At 35.3% G+C, this 21,414-nt stretch overlaps 1 protein-coding gene across 1 annotated transcript; it reads left to right on the plus strand.

The window, feature by feature from the left end:
• Positions 1–268: 268 nt before the first annotated feature.
• On the plus strand, positions 269–19,772 carry LOC119632875 (WD repeat and FYVE domain-containing protein 3). Its single transcript, XM_038026019.1, has 26 exons — positions 269–300; positions 5,719–6,099; positions 6,296–6,541; positions 7,527–7,869; positions 7,940–8,126; positions 8,188–9,576; positions 9,648–10,660; positions 10,725–10,879; positions 10,940–11,364; positions 11,419–12,617; positions 12,682–13,910; positions 13,976–14,367; positions 14,425–15,397; positions 15,493–15,642; positions 15,710–15,928; positions 15,984–16,263; positions 16,325–16,455; positions 16,516–16,619; positions 16,701–17,001; positions 17,060–17,671; positions 17,741–17,930; positions 17,998–18,204; positions 18,284–18,391; positions 18,460–18,594; positions 19,270–19,384; positions 19,476–19,772. Exons 2-26 carry the CDS (start codon positions 5,848–5,850, stop codon positions 19,639–19,641), a joined length of 10,521 nt encoding a protein of 3,506 aa, XP_037881947.1. The 5' UTR covers positions 269–300; positions 5,719–5,847; the 3' UTR covers positions 19,642–19,772.
• Positions 19,773–21,414: the final 1,642 nt, after the last annotated feature.

Here is a 21,414-nt window from a genome sequence, read left to right on the forward strand (position 1 = left end):
TTATGCTTCAAGATAAACGTAAATTTTCGATTAAAAAAAATAATACATCTAAGTTAATATAAAGATGCGTTAAAATAAAGGCGATTTTTTTAAATCTCTAATTTATTTAAGAAAACACTAAATTGTTGTTACCTCGCAGAGGTCTAATAAAGAAAAAGAAAAATGCAGTCAGTGGAGAGAATTTATAAGGTATCAAGTAAAAATGTGAAAAATTAAGTGAAAATTAATTTTAGAAAGACAAATTATAAAAAAAAGATTGTGTGATTTAAATAATTAACACAATAAAGAAATTTAACACAAGTAAGTGTAAAATATGTTGAAATTATTAACGAAAAGTGAAATAAATGAAATTTTCTCTTTTAAAAAGAAAAAATTTTATGTGTATATAAAAAAAAGGGGGTGTATAGGTGCTACCTGGCAAATAATATAATATAAGTGCGTGTATTCCTGTATGAACCCTTTTGCGGTGTAAATTTTAAAGCTGTTATGAGTATTTTACCGTTTGTAAAAACAATATGTTTATATATATACTTATATACTTACATATATATATATATATATATATATATGCAATTTCCTCTACTAAACATTTTACAGAAGGGCAGGTTAACTAAGTTTATTGAAAACAGCAACAACTGCATGCATAAGTGTGTTTAAAACGCGAAAAATCAATACAAATTGTCACAGCAGTTAAAAATCAGTGTACAAACTAGTCAATCGTTGTTGTTGGAGCTGCTGCCAAAGATGTGCTTTAATAGGATACAAAATCCTTTGTAATTACAAGGAATAGAATATTCGTTCTTAATGGCTTTCAAGTGCAAATAAAATGAAACCAGAGAAAATTAAATTGCAATTGCAATAAATGACATATATATTATTGATAAAGTGTGCTACAACAACAGCAAATTTATACTTTTCCAACTTATTTCTTAAAAAAATTTTACTATGTAGATCGTAATCATCATCATCATAAACATCATCATTAATGCAAGAGATACTTTCTCTCCACCTCTCATTATTCTCATTTTGCAACGTAACATAATTATGTGATAGTATATTAAAAAACGACACAAATACATAATGCATCAACAAAAATCTGCTGGAACAGCACATCAGATAACAATTTAAACACCGGATTCAATTACAATATTACTTACGTGACATTTGAAAGGATTCTCTTTCACTGCGTTTGCCAAATAAAGGGAGGCAATAAACTGATGTATATAAAAAACGTAAAGCGCTATTGACCGACTTACTGGTGGCATCTGTTATTATCAACTTAATTGCAATTCAATTTGGATGATAATGAGCGAACGAACACATAAACACAAGTATAATGTAAAAATATGTGTACCATATCAAATATGCAAATTGAGACAACATCATTGGTTTATCTGAAATCTTGGGCATTCACAACGCTTGGTTCTTAAATACGTCTGCCTATAATCTTTAAATCATAGAATCATTCATTTACGGGAATTGGAAAAAGAAATGCATTTGCAAAATTTCAATTAAGTATATTTGCTGAGCTAAATTACTAAAGAAAACATTGAAATGTTAAAGCATTCGCCAAGTGATTTTTTGTGGGGAAAAGTATCACGCTATTATTATTACAAAATCATATTCTATATATTCTATATTTTATTCTGTTTTTTTATTCATTTATTTATTTATGCAAAAACCTAGAATTAAAGTTTAACTAAAAGTTATAATTAAAGTTAAAATTAAGATTAGTAATAAACCAGAAACAAAGCTAAGAGTGTCTTACATTCCACTATTTGGTTAGGATGTTAATTTAATATTACAAAGAATTACATTACTAAGTTTAAGGTTTAGACAATAACCCATGATCCGCACGAAAACTCTTTTAGCACAATACATCTCATAAGAACGAGGTACTAGTGCTTAACAAAAGTAATAATATTTCTACGAATTGCAAACGAGGTCATATCTCCATTTTAGTCATAATAAAAGAACAATTATAGTCAAATGAGTTTAAATCTGGTGTTTATGAATTATAATACTAAAAAAAAAAATGTTTTTTTTTGCCTTATTGCGTCGTGTGTTTTATAATCTGAGGGTATTATGAGGAAAATTCAACGACAGAGTTAGCATAGCCCTACTCTACGGATGCGTACATAAAAATATAGTGGAACAACTTGTAATATTAGTTACTTCAATAAAAGAATAAGACCTCTTTTTCAACTACCCCACTTAGGTTTTACGAGGTCTTAAACTTAAATAGCGAAACCATGTACCATTCCCTTCTTTTTCAAGTCAGATGAAACAATAAATTTTTAAAAATCTCTAAAGTCTAAACGCACTTTATACAGCATAGATTGCCTTTTCATAAAATTGAAAACCAATACTGCTGCAATAAACAAATAGTGATTGAAAAATTTCTCCAATATAAAAGCCAAACGCTATTTAACTCTTTTAATGATTGCTTTTCGTTTTGTTTGTTGCAAATTGTTCATCAAAACGAAGTCGGAAAAGAAAAAACTTACTCTTAAGTTTGTTTTGAGAATTGTTTAACTTCTCAGTAAACAAACAGTTCATTTTTATATTCATGTGTATGATGAAAATAGCGGAACCGTGCGATGTGCAATTAGCTTGAGTGCAAGCAACTGTGACGCTCGCTAACTGAATCTGCTAATTTCAAGAATGACAAGTGTTCATAGCGTGTTAGGTGCAAAGGTATGATTCTGTTGCATAGAAAAAATGCTATGAGTAAGAGAATGATTTTGTTATCCACAGAATCTGCATTTCTGCTTATAAAACGCAAAATATGTTTCAGATATCGCAGAAATCGTTAAATGGCAATAGTTACTTACAGCGCTTAATAGATATTGATCTGAAGTTTGTCTCACTTGTTTGCCTACTAACATTCTTAAATAAAATTTGATCCAAAATGAATAAGACTTTTCTCATTGCCCCAGATGTCCTTACCTTCATATTCACTGATGTTGATATATCGTTATAGTAGTCAAGGTCATATCGGGTACGCGCCAAAGAATTGTGCGAAGAATTTCTGAAATTCAGAGAGAACTCACGTAGCGGACATTTGCTTCTAGTATAACCAAACTTTAGCAATGGTACTGGGTAATAAATTAAAAAAATACTTTCAGCAATGCGCGCTTTATTAATTTAGTCATATAGCATGTAACTGCTTTAACATAATCAAAAAAAAATTCAAGCAGACAAAGGCGACTTTTAAATGCTCTACACTTTTTCCCCGTTTGTAAAATGGCGTTTGGAAAACGTGCTCGATTCAAACTAATTTTGTTAGCATTCATTGTTAAGCCAAAACATGTCAGGATACCGGATGTCTTTGAAATATCCCGAAAATTGTGATATGAAAGTTAAAATCCACATGCATGGACAAACATAAGACTCCCAAACGGACAAATAAGCGAAAATCGACCGAAAAAATTATCTATATTGATGGATCTAACAAATGATGGATCTATCTTAAATTGCTTTTAATGCTGTGCGCGCTCGCAAAAATCTTAATCTATTCTTACCACAAATGGTGTACGGCATGAAAAAGTGTATTTGTATATGCAAACATAAAACATGAGTTTATTAAAAGATCGCAATTGGTGTCAGGTGTCGCTTATATAGTAGTTGCACACAATTCATTTATAAAAACGCTAAGTGTGACTCATTAACTTTTTTATCATCTCAACATCAAAACTGATTTATATATGCACATATATCTAGACACAAAGCAAGCAAGCATTTAACCAATTGAAGAAACAATTGCCTTCAAAAACCGCATACATGTTAAGGCAATAAAGCACGCAATTTATTTATGCATATTAATATTTATAATAAGCAAACCAAACCAAACCAAACAAAGCTGCTGCCTATCTCCCATGAAAATTGTTAGTTCAACGGGAATATATTAGGTTTGTCAAATGCTTATAAGATTCCATAACATATTTGTTTATTTATTCAACATGATTGCTAGACTTAATCGGTTTATACTGTGATCATTATTGTATTGAATATACGCTTACGATATGAAAATTTTCTCTGAAACAACGAATCTTCCTTGGTTATGCATTTTTGCCATATTTCACGCTAGGCATACTATACATCGTATCGATCATTGTGCAAGCGCACTTTTTAGTAAGAATGCAAACACCATCGTGTGGTAGGTAAGATCAAATTCGCTTCATACCGAATATAGTTTTTTGTCGTTGTTAGATTGCAATTAAATGGGTGTTTAGCCACCGGAATTATTAGACGTTGACCCCATTGCACCGTTAATCGAACTGGCATATAAAAAACATTATTTTTTTCCTTTTATGAAATCATGAATTTGCCTAAGTTGTTAATCTGTAGACAAAGACAACTATCTCTCCACTTAATTAAAAGATTAACGCAACGATTAGTAACCGAATTTTCTTCTCAAGCTACTCACAAACGATTCATAATGTGGTTTAGCTCATAACAAGAACGTATATTTATATATAATATATGCATATATATATGTAGGTGCGATTCAGTTATACATACGTATATATATATATATATATATTCGTAACGGAGATTCGGCTGATATTGTCACAGTCCAATTTTGCAATACAAAAGAAAGCTTTTTCTTACATAGTCTGCTAAATTCGCGATGAACGTATTGTACACCTACACACACACACACACACACACCTGCACCTATATATATGCCTACATATATATATATATATCCTACCTATACATACATCTACTTATATATATCTACCTATAAATATACGCTATATGCATATACGCGATTACTTTTACATATATTTGAATACTTTTTGAACACAACGATTCCTATATTATCTAGAGCCTGAAAAACGCGCTTCAATTTCAAAATTCAGCAATTCTAACCTTAATTCATGCAATTTGTGACCGTAGGTAATACTGGGTACCCATTGGAAAAATAACTTTCGCACGCCTACATTTATCTATGAGATGAAAAGTGCCTGCATAATGTTGGCTAAAAGCATTTCCTATAACTAGTTATTGTCCGAAACTCATAGATACTCTAACGGCTCTCTAAATGTTGATCCGTTGCCAATGAAATTTGGGTGGAACCTAAATTAATGTTTAAGGACGCAATTTACATTGTCCGTAAGTAATTTAACGAAGATTGGAATCGCGGGACAAGTGACAAGTTCTTCTTCTCAATTTTTGTTTCAATGTCTACTAACTTGTGGTATCATCAATCAATTTGATTTTTAAGCTCTTAATCAGTTGTGACCACACAAACGAATTTCTCCCCTAGTTCCATTTCTTTTAAAAGAGTTTGCCTTTTTTCCTCTTAGATGGATGGATGGGAAAGCAGGCTTCACGTTTTCACTTAAGACTCGTCTTATTGAATATTCGAAGGGATTAGTTGCTTTTTGAGTTTAATTTCTTATTTTTAGTTATTTCTTAGTTTTCGCGGCACTCCTGACAATATGGACACACACACAATATGGATATAACAACGGTAAGAGTTATTTTGTTATAGAGCCATCTATGTATCTGTCCCGGGATTTAATGACCGATAAACCTATTCAGCACTTTACCTTAATTCTGAATTTAAAAACAATGTACAATTTTCTGTAGCCAGTAGCGCTCTTCTTGCAAATTAAATTAACACGTAATTTAAAAAAAAATATATATATATATTTATGGCGTGAGTTATTGATTTCTAAATCGAATTTTTTTTTAATATGTTTGTAGATTTCATAAATGGTAAATCAAAGCAACTATAGACGATTCTAGACAAAAAAGGAAGAAAAATTAAAAGCTTATCAAAGTCCGGAAGGGTTCAAATAACTGCTTGCTGCTAAATTATTCCCGAAGTGAAGAATGAATGTAATGCGTAAACTAAGAGGAACGACAGGAAGTAATGCTAGCAGTACTCAAACATCCATCGCCAACAATGCCGACAGTTTGGCCTCCACGACCGGCACTAATGAAGACGTTTCATTGGATGATCGGTTGCAGACAAGTTTGCATACCCTAAAAAAACTCTTCAGCGAGTATACACATCCGCGGGATCCTCTAACTGAACAGGAACGTGATATGAAACTCTATCAAATGTTGCCCATATTTTGCAGGGTACGTGTTTACCTACAATAACTTGCCATTATGTTTATTGCCATATTTAGAGCTTGAGACAAATTGGTCAATAATGTTTTGCAAGCCGTTGAAGAAGAGATAAATTTAATACGCAATTTTCAATATAGAAACCCTTGTATATATATATGTACGCATATATGTTTATTCATTTTTTATTTCTTTGTTTACATTTCAGGTTTTTAGTACTTGTCCTGCTGCTGATATGAGCGAAAAATTTTGGGATGTAGTCGCCTTCTGCCAACAGGTTTCACGTCTAATGGTTAACGAGATACGTAAACGAGCCAGCAATCAAAGCACCGAAGCTGCATCAATAGCTATCGTCAAATTCTTAGAAATAGAGACAACAGAGGAGACGAGCAGTGGCTGGATGCTTCTCTCTACTCTTAATTTATTAGCAAACAGCGATGTTTCTCTCATTCAGGTCAGCGAGTTTAACAAAATTAATGTTTAAGATAAATCCCTTACGTATTATAAGAAGAGCTCTCCTTTGAAAACCTTGAAGGAAGTCTGCCGCTATTTCTATCAGATGTGGAAAGTCTTCTTCTCTCAAAGTCGGTTCCTCTAGAGCGTCTTCCAAAACTTCCAGTATTTCGTTGACCGGAGATTCGTGAAATCATTGCTTTCAAACGTGCTTTATCACCAACACTATCGTGTTCGCGGTATTGAATGAGATTCAATTGGGCGGAGTCACGATACACTGATGGTCTGGCGCAGAATTCACGGAACCAGGAATATTTTCTTTCTAATAACTGATGAACCTCATGGGAAATGAAATATAATTGCAATGGCTGCGTAGCCTCGTAATTTTCATTATCTTCATCCGCGACCTCAGGTCCGTGCACCAAGACCATATCGAACGCAAAAAATGCATGTAGCATATAAATGAAACCGGCAATCAAAGCACAAACGCTTTGCTTCTTGCAACTGGCGAAGAATGGGTGCAATGGTTCCTCAAAGTCAGATAAATACATTAGATGATAATCCTTCTCCGCAAAATGCATTCCTAAAATGGATGCAATGAAATTCATGAGAGCTCCTGTCAAGCTCACATAACATTCGTTAAGCGAATTTGTGCCGCGATTAAAGAAGACCACCAGACACCCAAACCCTGATACTAACATAAATCCGAAGAATGTACCGCAGAAGATGATCACATGAGGCATTGGTTGCGTCTGATCCAAGCTTTGAATATGAATTACCAAACACAAAACACTCAAGCCAGCTTCGACTGCTTTAAATAAACACCAAACCAATTGCATAACGTTATGAACAAAAAAAAATAAAAATGTATATATATATATAAAGTATAAATTTTTTCGTGAAAAAATTTTTTAACGAACAATTACAGAAAATTAAGTTTTATTGTCTATTTCTTAAAATTTTCTTTTTTTATTTTTTATTTTTAGGTAATGACAGCTGCTGCTGTGCCTTCTACTTTGGTGAAATGTTTGTATTTATTCTTCGACTTGCCATCAGTAGAGACTGATCCATATATCGGGACCAGCGAGTTTAGTGCCTACGAAAGACGTACTTTATTGCAGAAGGTATTTGTACAGTTGCTCGTCAGGCTCTGTTCGTATCCATATCCTGCCGAAGAATTAGCTCGTATGGATGATTTGACTTTGCTATTCTCAGCGATAACGTCACCCTGTCCGAACCACAATATAGTTTGGCGAAAAAATGCTGCCGAAATTTTAACTACAATTTCCCGGCATGGGTTAACGGACGCTGTAGTCAGTTATATACATTGTAAGTAATCATATGAGTAACTTTAAAAAGCTTTTCTCATGTTTGTGTTTGTCTTTCTATATATATTTAGCAAAAGGTTGCATGGCCTTGTGCGTGGATAATATGCAACGTTTAACATTTGGAAATCCTTTAGAAATCGTAGAAATGTTCGTTACTGTCTTTTGTTTCCTCAAAGATTCTAGTCAAGTGTCCCAAATATTATTAGATGATTTCAAAGCCTCTCAAGGTTACATATTCTTAGGGGATTTTTTGCTTAAGTAAGTGTTAACGTCCAATACAATCCTATTACTGTTACTTAATATAATATTCGCATTCCAGATTCGATACATCACGTTCTCATTCCCTTGAAGTGCAGGCAGCGATACGGAACTTAGTCTTGATGATCTCCTCATTATGTATGTGCGGTTTCAATGAGTTGCGTCCCCCTCCGACGCAAATAAATGCTCTCTTTAAAATGCAAAATTTTCAAATGCCTCAAGCCTCATCTCGGGAAACATGTGTCCGCAACATTTACGCTTTCCAAGTGTTGCAAAGTGTGTTTCTTAAATCTACTTCTCCCATATTGTGCTGTACCATTTTGGACGCCATATCGCGTATCTATCACTCAGAAAATGCCAATTATTTCATATTGGAATCCGAGAATACTTTAAGTCAATTCACGGAACGTATTCACCTGAAAGGTTCTCAGATACAGGAGAAATTTTTCGATTTGTTGGAATTTATTGTTTTCCAGCTGAATTTTGTACCTTGCAAAGAATTGATATCGTTATCACTTTTGCTCAAAAATAATCACTCTCCGAGTTGTAGCATTTTGTGTCTTAAGACATTGCTTAACGTATTGAGGCACAATAATGTTTTCAAGGACGTTTACCGTGAAGTGGGTATATTGGAAGTGCTTGTGACCTGTTTAAATCGTTATGCCGACTACGTGTGCAAGATAACCAAAGATAATGAAAATGCGATCATCTGCGAGGACGGAGCGGAAAATTTGCCCGATATTTTGGGCAAACATGTTTTAGAAGCTTTGACTATTTTGCTGGCGGGCAATAACAATAATGCTAACGTTTTTCGGGACTGCGGTGGCGCTAAATGCGTACATGAATTGGTCAAGTTTAGGCACTGTCGCCCACAAGCTTTGGGCATAATAAGAGAATTAATTTTATCGGCAGGTGGTGACGATGATATGCTTTTCATATTATCGGTAATGCATTCAGTGTCTCCCCATCAAGTGGATTTTAAAATACAAATTCTCAATATGCTCTTGGGATGTCTAAAGGATTCTCATCGTACGCGTACCGTATTTCGTAAAGTAGGTGGATTCGTTTATTTAACCAGTATTTTTGTTTCACTGGACGGTAAATTGTGTGACGACTTAGCAGACAATAAGAAAGAGGAAGAAAAGAAAGATGGCGATCTAGAAGAAGAAGAAGAAGAAGAAGAAGAGAAAAAGGCTATACCACAGGATGATTTAATTCTTCTGCTGCAAATGGTGTCTCAAACATTGGCCACAGCCATGCGTTTCGAGCCGGCCAATGCAAAATTTTTCCATCAAGAGATTTGCGTAGCATCGTTGTGTGATACTTTACGTCTATTAGGATGTTTTGGCAATGAAATTGAATTGCCTCATTTTAAGGGTGTTTTCAAAACTGATACCTTGACTCAGAAATACTTTCACGAGATTTTTACTGGCGATATATTAAATTGCAGGTAAATGTTTGCAAAAAGATTGGAAAAGTTATAAAAAGTTTTATCTTTGTTCTTTTATTATTTATTTGCAGTTTCAACTCTAGCGTACCCCTTTCGCTATCGTACGTTAGCATAATATATCGTCTATTGTATAGCATTGCTCTAGACAATTTTGAAGCACCAAATCTTCATAATGTCATAACATTGTTCAACGATCAACATAACCGGTCGCCCACCAAAGAGCTATGCCTAGCTTCTCCACATCCTAATCAGTTAATGTTTTCTCAGCCATTACCAGAGCCACGCATTGTACATCCTGGGGTGGTGTTATGTATGCTACAGTTGCTCCCCAGCATTAGCCATCCACGACAAAGCACATTAGCCTTGAATTTGCAAGTTTATCAAAGTGAGATTATTAAGTCGCTGGTGCGCAGTGAGCGGAATCAACAAATTATGTGCGAATACGGTTTGGCCGGACTATTACTAAAAATCGCCCGTCGAGCACTCTCTGAAGAAATTAGCCCCTTGCATGTCCCCATGCAATACATATTGGAGCGTTTAGCAGCTCAAGCTTTGCAACCCACAGAATTAAGAGAATTTTTGCGGCTGGGGGAACCTTTATCATGTACTGACATTGATCTAAGGAAACCCTACCGTATAGGAAGCCCAGTTCCATTAACGCGCATTAAAACGTTGGTCTCAATGACTACACCTAGAGATTTTCGAGCTCATGGTTCCAACATTTTGCCGCCTTTTGTGGAAATGGATATGTCGGCTGAGGGATTTGGTTGTTTATATTTGCCAACGTTATCTCCGCAAACTACAACAACGACTGGTGGCACAATTGATGCAAATACTATAGGTGGCATAGGATCTGGAGATCGTATATTTCCTCCTCAAACGGGCTTAACTTACTCCACTTGGTTTTGTGTAGAAAAATTTTCTGATCCGAAAACCGATCCACATTGTGTACGCTTATTAACTTTAATCCGAACCATACATAATCCACGTGAAGAAAATTTGGTCTGCTTGTCTATATTATTGTCAGCTCGTGACAAAGCCATAGTGGTATCGACTCAAGAAACCTTAGTTGCACCTAGTAAAAGTAAGTTTCATTTCAGCATATAATTTCATTCGATCTTCTTAGTTTCTTCTTTTCTTCTTCTAAGGTCTTGGTGACTGGGAGCCAGAAGGCGCTGATGATAACAATGCGCGTATTTGGTGTCCCGATTTGCTTCATGAAGGCCAATGGCATAATTTAGTGGTAGTTCTAAATCGTGCTGTTCTAAAAAATTCTAGTCTCTCTCTCTATTTAGATGGAATGGTAACTAGAAAATATTCTGTTGTATTTATGTATATATATATATATATTTCATTTTTTTAGCCTATGCATACACAAAAGTTACATTATATATCCCAAAATGCTGGAGCAGGCTCAGCTAATGTGGTAATGACCAGCCAAGTATTCGGATATATAGGCACACCTCCTATTTGGCGTCGTTACTCGCGCCTGTGCTGGAAACAGGGAGTTTGTCACTTATTGGAGGATGTTCTAAATCAACAGACTGTTCACACCATCTACAACTTGGGCCCTCATTATATGGGATCATTACAAGCACCACAATTAGGAAAACAAAATGAACCTTTAAATCCGTTAGTAGCCGAAGAAAAAGTGTTGTTAGGACTTAATGCTAAAGCTGTTTCCCAGCTTACTTTAGTAAAAATCAGAAAAGTTTATAGCAGAGCTGATAATAAATCAATAGCTAAACAATTAGGCATGAATTCCCATGAAAATGCCACTCCCATTAAGTATGCAATAATATTAAATATAGCGGCTTTGTATCTAATCATGTTTTCTTTTAGAATTCTCCATAATTCTGCAGGTCACCTGGCAGGTGCTGGACGTTCATTGGGCGGTGTAGTAGTAGGTTATTTAGGTGTACGTGTCTTTAGTCCTCATCCTGTATCTGCAATGATTGATACCGTAGGCGGCTGCAATGTTTTATTAGGAATAATAGCGATGGCTCAGGATGTTGAATCTTTGTACGCCGGTGTTAAAGCTTTAACGTGTGTAGTGCGGAGCAATCGTGCTGCGCAAAGTGAGATGGACCGGAGACGTTGTTATCAAACCTTAGGAATGTTTTTCAAAAAGAAACGGAATCTTTTAAACTCGCACATCTTACATCTAACCTTTGGTTTAGTGGGCACAGTTAACAGTGGTCAAGACATGACCGCCATACCAAATATAACAGCTTTTCAAGATCTACTCTGTGATCTGGAAATATGGCATCACGCTCCCAACGGCCTGCTGCGTTCACTCTTGGAACATTTGCTGGAATTAGCCGTCGAGTCCAATGAAAAGAAACAGAACGTGAAAATTATGCGTGATTTGCAATTGTTGAATAAACTTTTGCTCATTATTGTAGACATACAAGACCATTCGACTCGAGAAATATTGTTCAATTTAGTAGAAGCCCTTCTGGGTGGTCAACCAAGGCACTCAGATCTTTTACTCTTCGGCCAATACTGCGCTTCTAAGCTACCAAAATCTGATCAAGTAGAAAGATCATTAATTCTGCCTTCAATGAAGCCTTCAGCCAATCCTTCAGCTGCAACTGCAGAACATGATAGCATAGCTCAAAATATCTACTTACGCAACCGTTGTTTGTCACTTCTACATGGCTTACTTTTCACCTCACGCAACACCGTCAATTACATTATATGCGATGATATATCAAAAACGCTGGGAATGGATTGGCTTTTATTATTTATGCAAACTCACGTACACTTTACCACAGTCATTATTGCAGTACGCATTTTGGTAGTGATATGCGCTAATGAAAGCTTTCTGGTACGTTTTCGCGATTCCACGCATAACGGTGGTTATTTACGCTTCACCGAAATGGTATCGCAGAAGAAAATTATCGGTATCGGAGCTAAACAGTTGAATGCCAGATCCAGCGGTAATCCAAGCACTGTGATAGTATCGACAGCTAACGTCTTACAACATTTGCCCACCCAAATAGCGGGAGAAGTAAGAACAGCTGCTTTAAACATACCAGGCACATAAAGAACGATTTTTTTTTTTTTTGTGCACGCAATACTGATTTTCTTCTTAACTTTTAGGTTTTCAAATGTTAGAATGGCTTCTCACTTATCATTTGGATGTACCGGAATTATATTTTCTCATCACCGCTCTTATTATGGGTCAACCGGTCAAATTGTTGGCTACCGAACATACCAAATTCGATTTGGATCGTGTATGGTCGTTTCTTTGGGGTGCACCCATCTCATCAACACCCAATGTATCTAAAATGAATATATGCCCTGAAGCGGTTTGCGTATTGCTTGGCATGGTGCGTGCGATAGTGCACGACATGAATTGTGCTAATTGGTTAAAAAGTCATCCAGAGACTATTATTCAACTGCTCTTTAGTCTCTACCAAAATTTGAATGACTTTATGCCGGTTATGATGTCCGGTGATGTTATCTCTTCATTGGTGGCTGTGTTATTTCCTAACAATGCTGAAGAAGCGGGTGATTCAGAGTCTAATAGCGGCACTTCCACACCCACTGAAGGGATGGATTGCTTTATATTAAATACAAGCGTAAATAGTATAGGAAATCCAAAGTCAAAATTAACTTCGCATACCGTTCGAAAATGTATCATTGATTTTCTGCGTGTTATAGTAGTGGATTCCTTGAGTCTAAGCATGCATGGAAAAACTACGCCGGTTATCGATTTAGTATTGGACGCTTCACCTGACAACGCAGAAGTTCTTTTACAAGTGGAATACCAAACTGAAATTATAACTGCCTTAATGGATCATTTATTGGCTGCCGATATTTTGGTGGGCGAGCAGGCGGCTTTATCCATAGTACCGTTATTACAAAGTCACACTCAGCATATAGCTCCAAACGTATTCTACTTTACCGCTCGCGTCGTGGATAAGATGTGGCAATGTTGCTTAACACGCAATCCCCATGAAATATTTGACTTTATAATAAAATTAATAAGTCAAGCGAAACGTCGAACGTGTTCATTAAGCTTAGAACAACTGCATCATTCTTTAAACCGTACAATTTTGTATTTATTATCACGACCTACTGAAACGATAGCCGAGCAAATGAGTGTTTTGGAAGCTCTTCATAAAATTATAAATGAACGTTTATTGATATTCGGAGCCGGGAATCATGAACTGGAATTCATCGGTTGCTTAACGTATTGTTTGCTGCAACTCACATCGAATATGAAGATCATTTTGGAACCGTCAACAGGACGCAATACCACCTGGCATGTAAATCCTCAAACGAATACTAATGAGCCGAAGGATGAAGATTTAAATCAGTTACAGGTGAAACGACGAAATGGCGAAATCTAAGAAATTTAAATTAATCTTAAGTACTTTTTTTCTATCAGGGGCGAAATCTGATTAAGGGGGCTGCAAATCGCGTTTGGGAAGAGCTGTATGTCTGCAAGAAACCTGCTATTGAAGAAGTTTTTAAAGTTAGTTTAACATCACCCCTAGCTAATTCCAAGGCTCCGGATTTGCAACTGTCAACCCGTGAACAAGTTATGGAATTGGCTTCGAAACTCTGGTTTAATTATGTAGAAAATGAACGGAAGGCGTCCTATCGTATACCTTGGGAGATACACAATCAAATACAGTCGAAAATTCAAAAAGTAACCGGTGGTCTTACACGCCTAGCCAGCCGCAGTAAAGTGAAAAAAGATGATTTTGTCCGCGTGCGCTCACCAATGAGCAAAGAGAATGCTTTCGAATGTACCGTTGTGCACGTACAATTAATTAAGTGAGTAAGAGATAAAACGATGACATCTTACTGTACTTAATCGATTTACATTTTCAGAGACCTATGGGATCTACGGTGCAAACAATATATGCAAATGTTACAGCACACCCAACGCTATGTCTATCAAGATTGGATACAATCGGAAACCGAACTGACACGTGAAAGAGGTCTTTGGGGCCCCGAAGGTAATTCAAGCTTAGATAAGTGGATTCTAGATACCACTGAAGGTCCTCATCGTATGCGAAAAAAGACCATGAGAAACGATATGTTTTATTTGCACTATCCGTATCGGCCTGAAATTGATTTAACCGATAATCGTCAATTAAAGTATAAAGTGGCTTCAAGTTTTGACAGCAAACTCTATTATATGCATGGTCAACAAACACCACGAATACTTTGTGAGCCGGAAACGCAACAATTCTTACAACACCAACACTCCATAGATACTAGTCAAAAGCATTTGATCCAGAATCAGCACCAGCAACATCCTCCTCTTCAGAATTCGAAAAGTGAACCAGGCGTACTCACGGTCACCCCTCCTCAATCACCGACGGAACAACGTGCTCGTCTGGGTCAAGAGTCCCTGGACAGCAGTAACCAAGACGACGGAGATGATGAGGATGACGATATGTCTATGATGTCGGATAACGAAACATTTCTGCGTTTATTGGAAGAACAAGAGAAAATCTCGTTTATGTTTCGCTGTGCGCGCATACAAGGTTTGGATACTTTTGAAGGCTTGCTACTCTTCGGCAAAGAGCATTGTTATATTGTTGATGGTTTTACTTTGCTGAAGAATCGTGAAATTCGAGATATCGATACGTTGCCAAGCGGAGCTTATGAGCCGATCATACCAAATTCAAGCAGTTCGACACGTTCACAAAAGATACGCCAATGTTCTAAATTCGCCTACGAAGAAATACGCGAAGTCCATAAAAGACGTTATTTATTGCAACCGATTGCTTTGGAGGTCTTTTCCGAAGATGGGCGTAATTATCTATTGAGTTTTCCTCGAAAAGTGCGCAATAAAGTAAGAAATCTCTCTCTCTCTCTCTCTCTCTCTCTCTCTCTCTACGCTTACGTGAATGGGAAAGATGTATTTATTTTTGCATTTTTCATTGCCAGGTTTACCAACGATTTATGACTCATGCAACGGCTATTAATGACAATGCTCAACAGTCGGTAGCTGGCCAAAAACGGACCGCCAGCGTTGAACAAACTTCCGGAATATTTAGCAGTCTTATTGGCGAGACTTCAGTGACGCAAAGATGGGTGGTAAGTTAGTGGTACGAATGGGAAAATGTGTTATCGTTTCCAATAAATCGTATTAATATTTTGATAGCGCGGCGAAATTTCAAATTTCCAGTATTTAATGCATTTAAATACTTTAGCTGGCCGATCTTATAATGATCTTATGCAATATCCAGTATTTCCTTGGATACTGGCCGATTATGATTCCGAAGAGTTAGATTTGACAAATTCAAAGACATTCCGCGACTTCTCCAAACCTATGGGCGCGCAATCTGACGAACGTTTAGAGCAGTTCCAGAAGCGTTTTAAGGTGAGTTTACTAGAAAAGCTTTGTTATATCCGCTGATTACTTTGTAATAATTTAGGAGTGGGATGATCCTCACGGCGAGACACCGCCCTATCATTACGGTACGCATTATAGCTCGGCAATGATTGTATGCTCGTATTTGGTGCGTTTAGAACCTTTTACACAACATTTTCTACGCTTGCAAGGCGGCCATTTTGATTTGGCTGACCGTATGTTTCACAGTATTAAAGAAGCCTGGCTTTCTGCTTCCAAATTTAACATGGCTGATGTTAAGGAATTAATACCGGAATTCTTCTATCTACCTGAGTTTATAACGAACGCAAATAATTTTGATTTAGGTATATTTGCAAAATTTATGATAACACGACAATTTTCAAAAAAAATTTGTTAACACTTTAGGTACGAAACAAAATGGCGAAACATTAAATCATGTAATTTTGCCACCTTGGGCTAAACAAGACCCAAGAGAGTTCATAAGAGTGCATCGGAGTGCCTTAGAGTGTGATTATGTTAGCCAAAATTTACATTTGGTGAGAGCTCTACGCACCGAAACTCTTCCGATTTAAAGCTAACTTCATTTATATTTTCAGTGGATCGATTTGATTTTTGGTTATAAACAGCAAGGTGTGGCTGCTATGGAAGCTGTTAATGTATTTCATCATTTATTCTATGAGGGCAACGTTGATATTTACAAGTAAGTTTTTTTAGCGCTTGTTGTTATAAAAAAGTTGCTTGGGAAATCAAAAAGAAAATTTTCCATATGTTTTCTTTAAAGCATTGATGATCCTTTAAAAAAGAACGCCACTATAGGTTTCATTAATAACTTTGGCCAAATACCCAAGCAGTTATTTAAAAAACCTCATCCTGCCAAGAAAATGTCCACATCTAGACATTCTACTTTAATAGATCCCAGTGCTTTAATTCAAGGCAATACTACAGTCTTGCAATCGGATCGATTGTTCTTCCATAATTTAGATAACTTAAAACCGAGCCTGCAGCCCATTAAAGAACTAAAGGGACCAGTAGGGCAAATATTGCAACCCGACAAGACAGTCTTCGCTGTGGAGCAGAATAAGGTAAGCTGTTAATTTACGATATATAAAATTGACAAAATTGAAAAGCAACCATTTTTAGGTAATGATGCCTCCTTCTTATACCAAATACATTGCTTGGGGCTTCGCTGACCATTCGTTGCGTGTGGGTCTTTACGATACTGATCGAGCCTCGTTTGTTTCTGAAGCGGCTGGTCAAAATTCCGGAGAAATTCTAGCATGCGCCTGTCCAAATTCAAAAACCATTATTACCGCTGGCACTAGTTCAGTGATAACCATTTGGAAATTTGACGCCAATCGGAAAAACTTAACCGTGCGTCATTCTTTACATGGGCATACTGATGCGGTCACATCTTTGACCGCTAGTGCGGCATATAACGTTATAGTCTCGGGATCACGCGATGGCACGGCTATAGTTTGGGATATGGCACGTTTCACTTTTGTTAGACAGCTGAGAGATCATGCCGGTGTGGTTGCGGCCGTAGCTATCAATGAATTAACTGGTGATGTGGCTACTTGCTCAGCAACTTGGCTGCATGTGTGGTCCATAAATGGTGACGCCTTGGCAACAGTCAACACTTCCGTGGGTAGTGCCGATCGCATGCAACAAATCTTATGTGTAGCTTTCTCGCAAATACGAGAATGGGATGGTCAAAACGTTATTTTAACAGGATCAACAGATGGTGTGGTTAGGGTAAATACTTTTGTACTTGTTTTGAAGCTGATGATGAAAGATTCGTAAATATCTTCACATATATTTTAGATGTGGTCTTTAGAATATGCTCAAGTCCCTGCAGAACGCAAATTAAAGCGAAGCCCTGAAGTTAAATCTCAAGAAAAATTCGATAGCAAAAGTTTCGATAAAGCCGAAGAAGAGCATGAATCGAATAAACTGGATGGTAAAAAAATTTGTAAACAAATGCCAACAAACATATCATCACCTCATGAAAGTGGTAAAAGCAAATTGTTCTAAATCCGTCGGTTTAGAAAGTCTTTAAGTGCTTTTTCTGCTCATCTTAGATATTCAGAAATCTGCTTCAGAAAGTAGCGTATCGGAAACTTCAAATCATACAAACACTTCTACCCAATCCGAAAAGCCTATAAAGGATAGCGAATACTTAATAACAAATTCGGAGAGACGAAAGAGTTCATTTTCCGGCGCCAAATCATTGCTTGAGATTAAATCTTCGACTGTTGAGGAAACAGCGCATATTAAGCCAAATGAAGGTTTGTCTTTGTTTTCAGATAATTTATAATGATAACAGAAAATGAATAATTCTTTCGATATGTTGATATACGGATATAGAAGAAGAGCGCGCTACTATACGTCCCAGTAAATCGGATACTAGCCTTACCGATAGCTTTGTCATGATTGAAAATGATAAAATCAAAAGCGATCACATGCTAAAAAAAGGTTTAATCCGCTTCTTGATTATTGATAATTATTGAAAAATATGAAAATATGAATCTGTTTTAATTTAGGTTTTAAATGGCAACGTCAGCTACTGTTTAGATCCAAGCTTACGATGCATACTGCTTACGATCGTAAAGATAATGCTGAGCCTGCTAGTATAACCGCTCTAACCGTATCGCGAGACCATAAGATACTATATGTCGGTAAGTATAAGACATATAATGTATTCAAGTGTGGCAGGCAAATAATGAAAGAAATTTTGTAATGAGAGCAGAGTGTTTTCAACAGATACTTATTGAAAGTGAATGGTCATTGTTAGTTGTATGTTTTTGCTGGTTTCCAGCTAGGTCATCCTGACGTAGCTTCTTTAAAGTCCCACCTCTTCACTTTTTCTTTTATACTACGCTTACTAAAGAAACGGGAGTTATTTCCTATCGATTGAATCGATTGAAGCAAAAGGAAGGAAAAAATTAACATACATAATAGAACAGAATATTCTATTACAAGATGATAAACCGATTTTTTTAAATGATTTTTTCGTTTTCTTATTTCCTTGGGGATGGTCAAAAACTCGATTTGGTTTAAAATCAAAATTTTCTGTAACTTGATTATTTGACTAATAATACTTGTATCATGTTAAGCTTTTTACATACTAAACCGTTACACTTTCTTATGACCGATTTGGCAAAGTTGACCTGATTGTCTGCATTCGATATTATCGGTAGCGTAATATAAAATCATAAATTCGATAAAAATTATGTATTGAAAATCTGCTGGCAATAATGAATTGAAATTTCGCGTAGTCTTATGCTATGCTATGCTATGTTAATTGCCACACCAAATATGTGCAAATGTGCTTAACATTGATTTACTGAAAGGTGATGCTCGTGGACGCATTTATTCTTGGTGTGTTACGGAACAGCCTGGTCGAGGTGTTGCCGATCATTGGCTTAAAGATGAAGGAGCCGACCAATGCGTTAAATGTCACGTCAAGTGAGTTAAATCTCTATTAAACTGGAATACAACTTTTTAAATTATTTTTTCCCTCTCATTGTCTTTCACTGTTTTTCAATTTCTTTTAAAGATTTAGCCTCTATGAACGTAAACATCATTGTCGTAACTGCGGTCAAGTGTTTTGCAATAAATGCAGTCGTTTCGAGTCAGAAATATCACGTTTACGTATTCTTAAACCTGTACGTGTATGTCAGGCTTGCTTCAGTCAATTGCGAGCAAAATCTTTGGACAATTAGTAAACTACCATAAATTTAGCAAAACAAATTAGCAAAAGTACCTTTAAATGCAAGCAAAACCAAAAAAATTTAAATGAAAAAGAAAAATTCTATACATAAGGAAAAGTCATTTATTAGCAACAAAAGGAACTCAAAAAAAAAACAAAAAAAAAAAACAATAATAATTCATAATTAATAGAAAAAATTAGAAAAAAACAGAAATTCTTTAAATATAGTTAAAAAAAAAATAAATGACAGAATTTTTAAAATAAGTTATGTATATTTCTTAAGAAATAACTAACAAAAGCAACTAAGACACAGTTGTATTCTACTTTCAATAATATTTATTTTGTATATTCTACTATCTTAGGAAAATCATTTAACTCCATCTCTATCCATTTCACTTTATATGTTTTAAATTTAAAAAAAAAAAAAAGAAAAAAGAAAGGAAATATGGCTGTCAAATTTATTTGCTACACATATATATTTAATTTATTTTATTTTTTATTAAATAATATTTAGTAAATTTTTTTTTAATTATCTACTCAAGTCAATATTATTACTTATATGAGTGACTTGGTTTGTTAGCTTTTAAGCTTTTTACATAAATTTTTTTAATTAAAATTTTTTATTATTATTATTATTATTGTTTCTATTTTTTTACTGTTTCTTGTTTAATCTAAACTGACTTAAAGTCTATTTAATATATAAAAATGTATTAATTTATACAATAATTATATATATATATATATACATATATATATATATATTCTCAGACAAATTATAAATATCTATATACATGGAGATATATACACCTACAATAACACATATACATAATTGTGAAATATTCATTGGTCAAAAAAAAAAAAAAAAAGAAAAAAAAGAAACTAAAGTCAAACGGAAAAGTTAAGCATGAGAAACAACAAAAAAACTTTAAATAAATTATGTATAAAGTGCAAAACAAAAACAACATTGTCTATAATTTACTCAGACTTGAAAAATAGAAATATAGACGAACGTGCATGTTAGCTTCGCAAAGTTCTTGCCATCCAGCCAAAGGCATGTTTAGTCAAATGATGCCAGAGAAATGAAGAAGAAAATCACGTAGAGTGAGACAGATTCGAGTCGTATTCGCTGCTTATTCATTTCATAGGTATATTAATTAGTCTCTCGAATAAGGTAAATAATGTTGTAAATGATGAAACGTTTATTAGCGTGGACAAGCGATTGTTATCAACCTCGCGACCTCTCTTTTCGAAAACCAATATATTCTGACAATATTTTCGAATGCTTAACGTATGCAATTCAATACATAATTGGATTTTCTATATAAGAATTATTGCAACAAGTATGCTTCAGCAATTAATGCAGAACGACAAGGGAATGGATGGATAACCCAAAATGATTAAACAGCTGAGAATGGAAATCTGATCAAAAGAAGATGTAGATATGTACTTATAATGTACAAGTTTGCAAGAATAACTTAAAATCTGATTAGAAGATGATTACATCAAAATTTCAAATATTTATACGTATGTATGGCAAAATATGTCACATTTGTAAGATCATTTTCGATTTTATTTCGCCTTGTTTCTCAATATACATCAGTATATATTTATAAAAGGAGTATGCACATCCACACGAAAGCAGATGCATCAGCCGCATATTAACTTTTAATAAAAGAAATTCGAATGCCGAAAATTCGACATTTCGAGTAAATGATTTCCGATACTTCTTTCGAAAAAAAGATTTTTTAAAATATATTTTGACAATATGCGTTCTCGTAAAATCCCA

Source organism: Glossina fuscipes, unplaced genomic scaffold, assembly GCF_014805625.2.
Source record: "Glossina fuscipes isolate IAEA_lab_2018 unplaced genomic scaffold, Yale_Gfus_2 2, whole genome shotgun sequence".
Classification (NCBI taxonomy): Eukaryota; Metazoa; Arthropoda; class Insecta; order Diptera; family Glossinidae; genus Glossina; species Glossina fuscipes.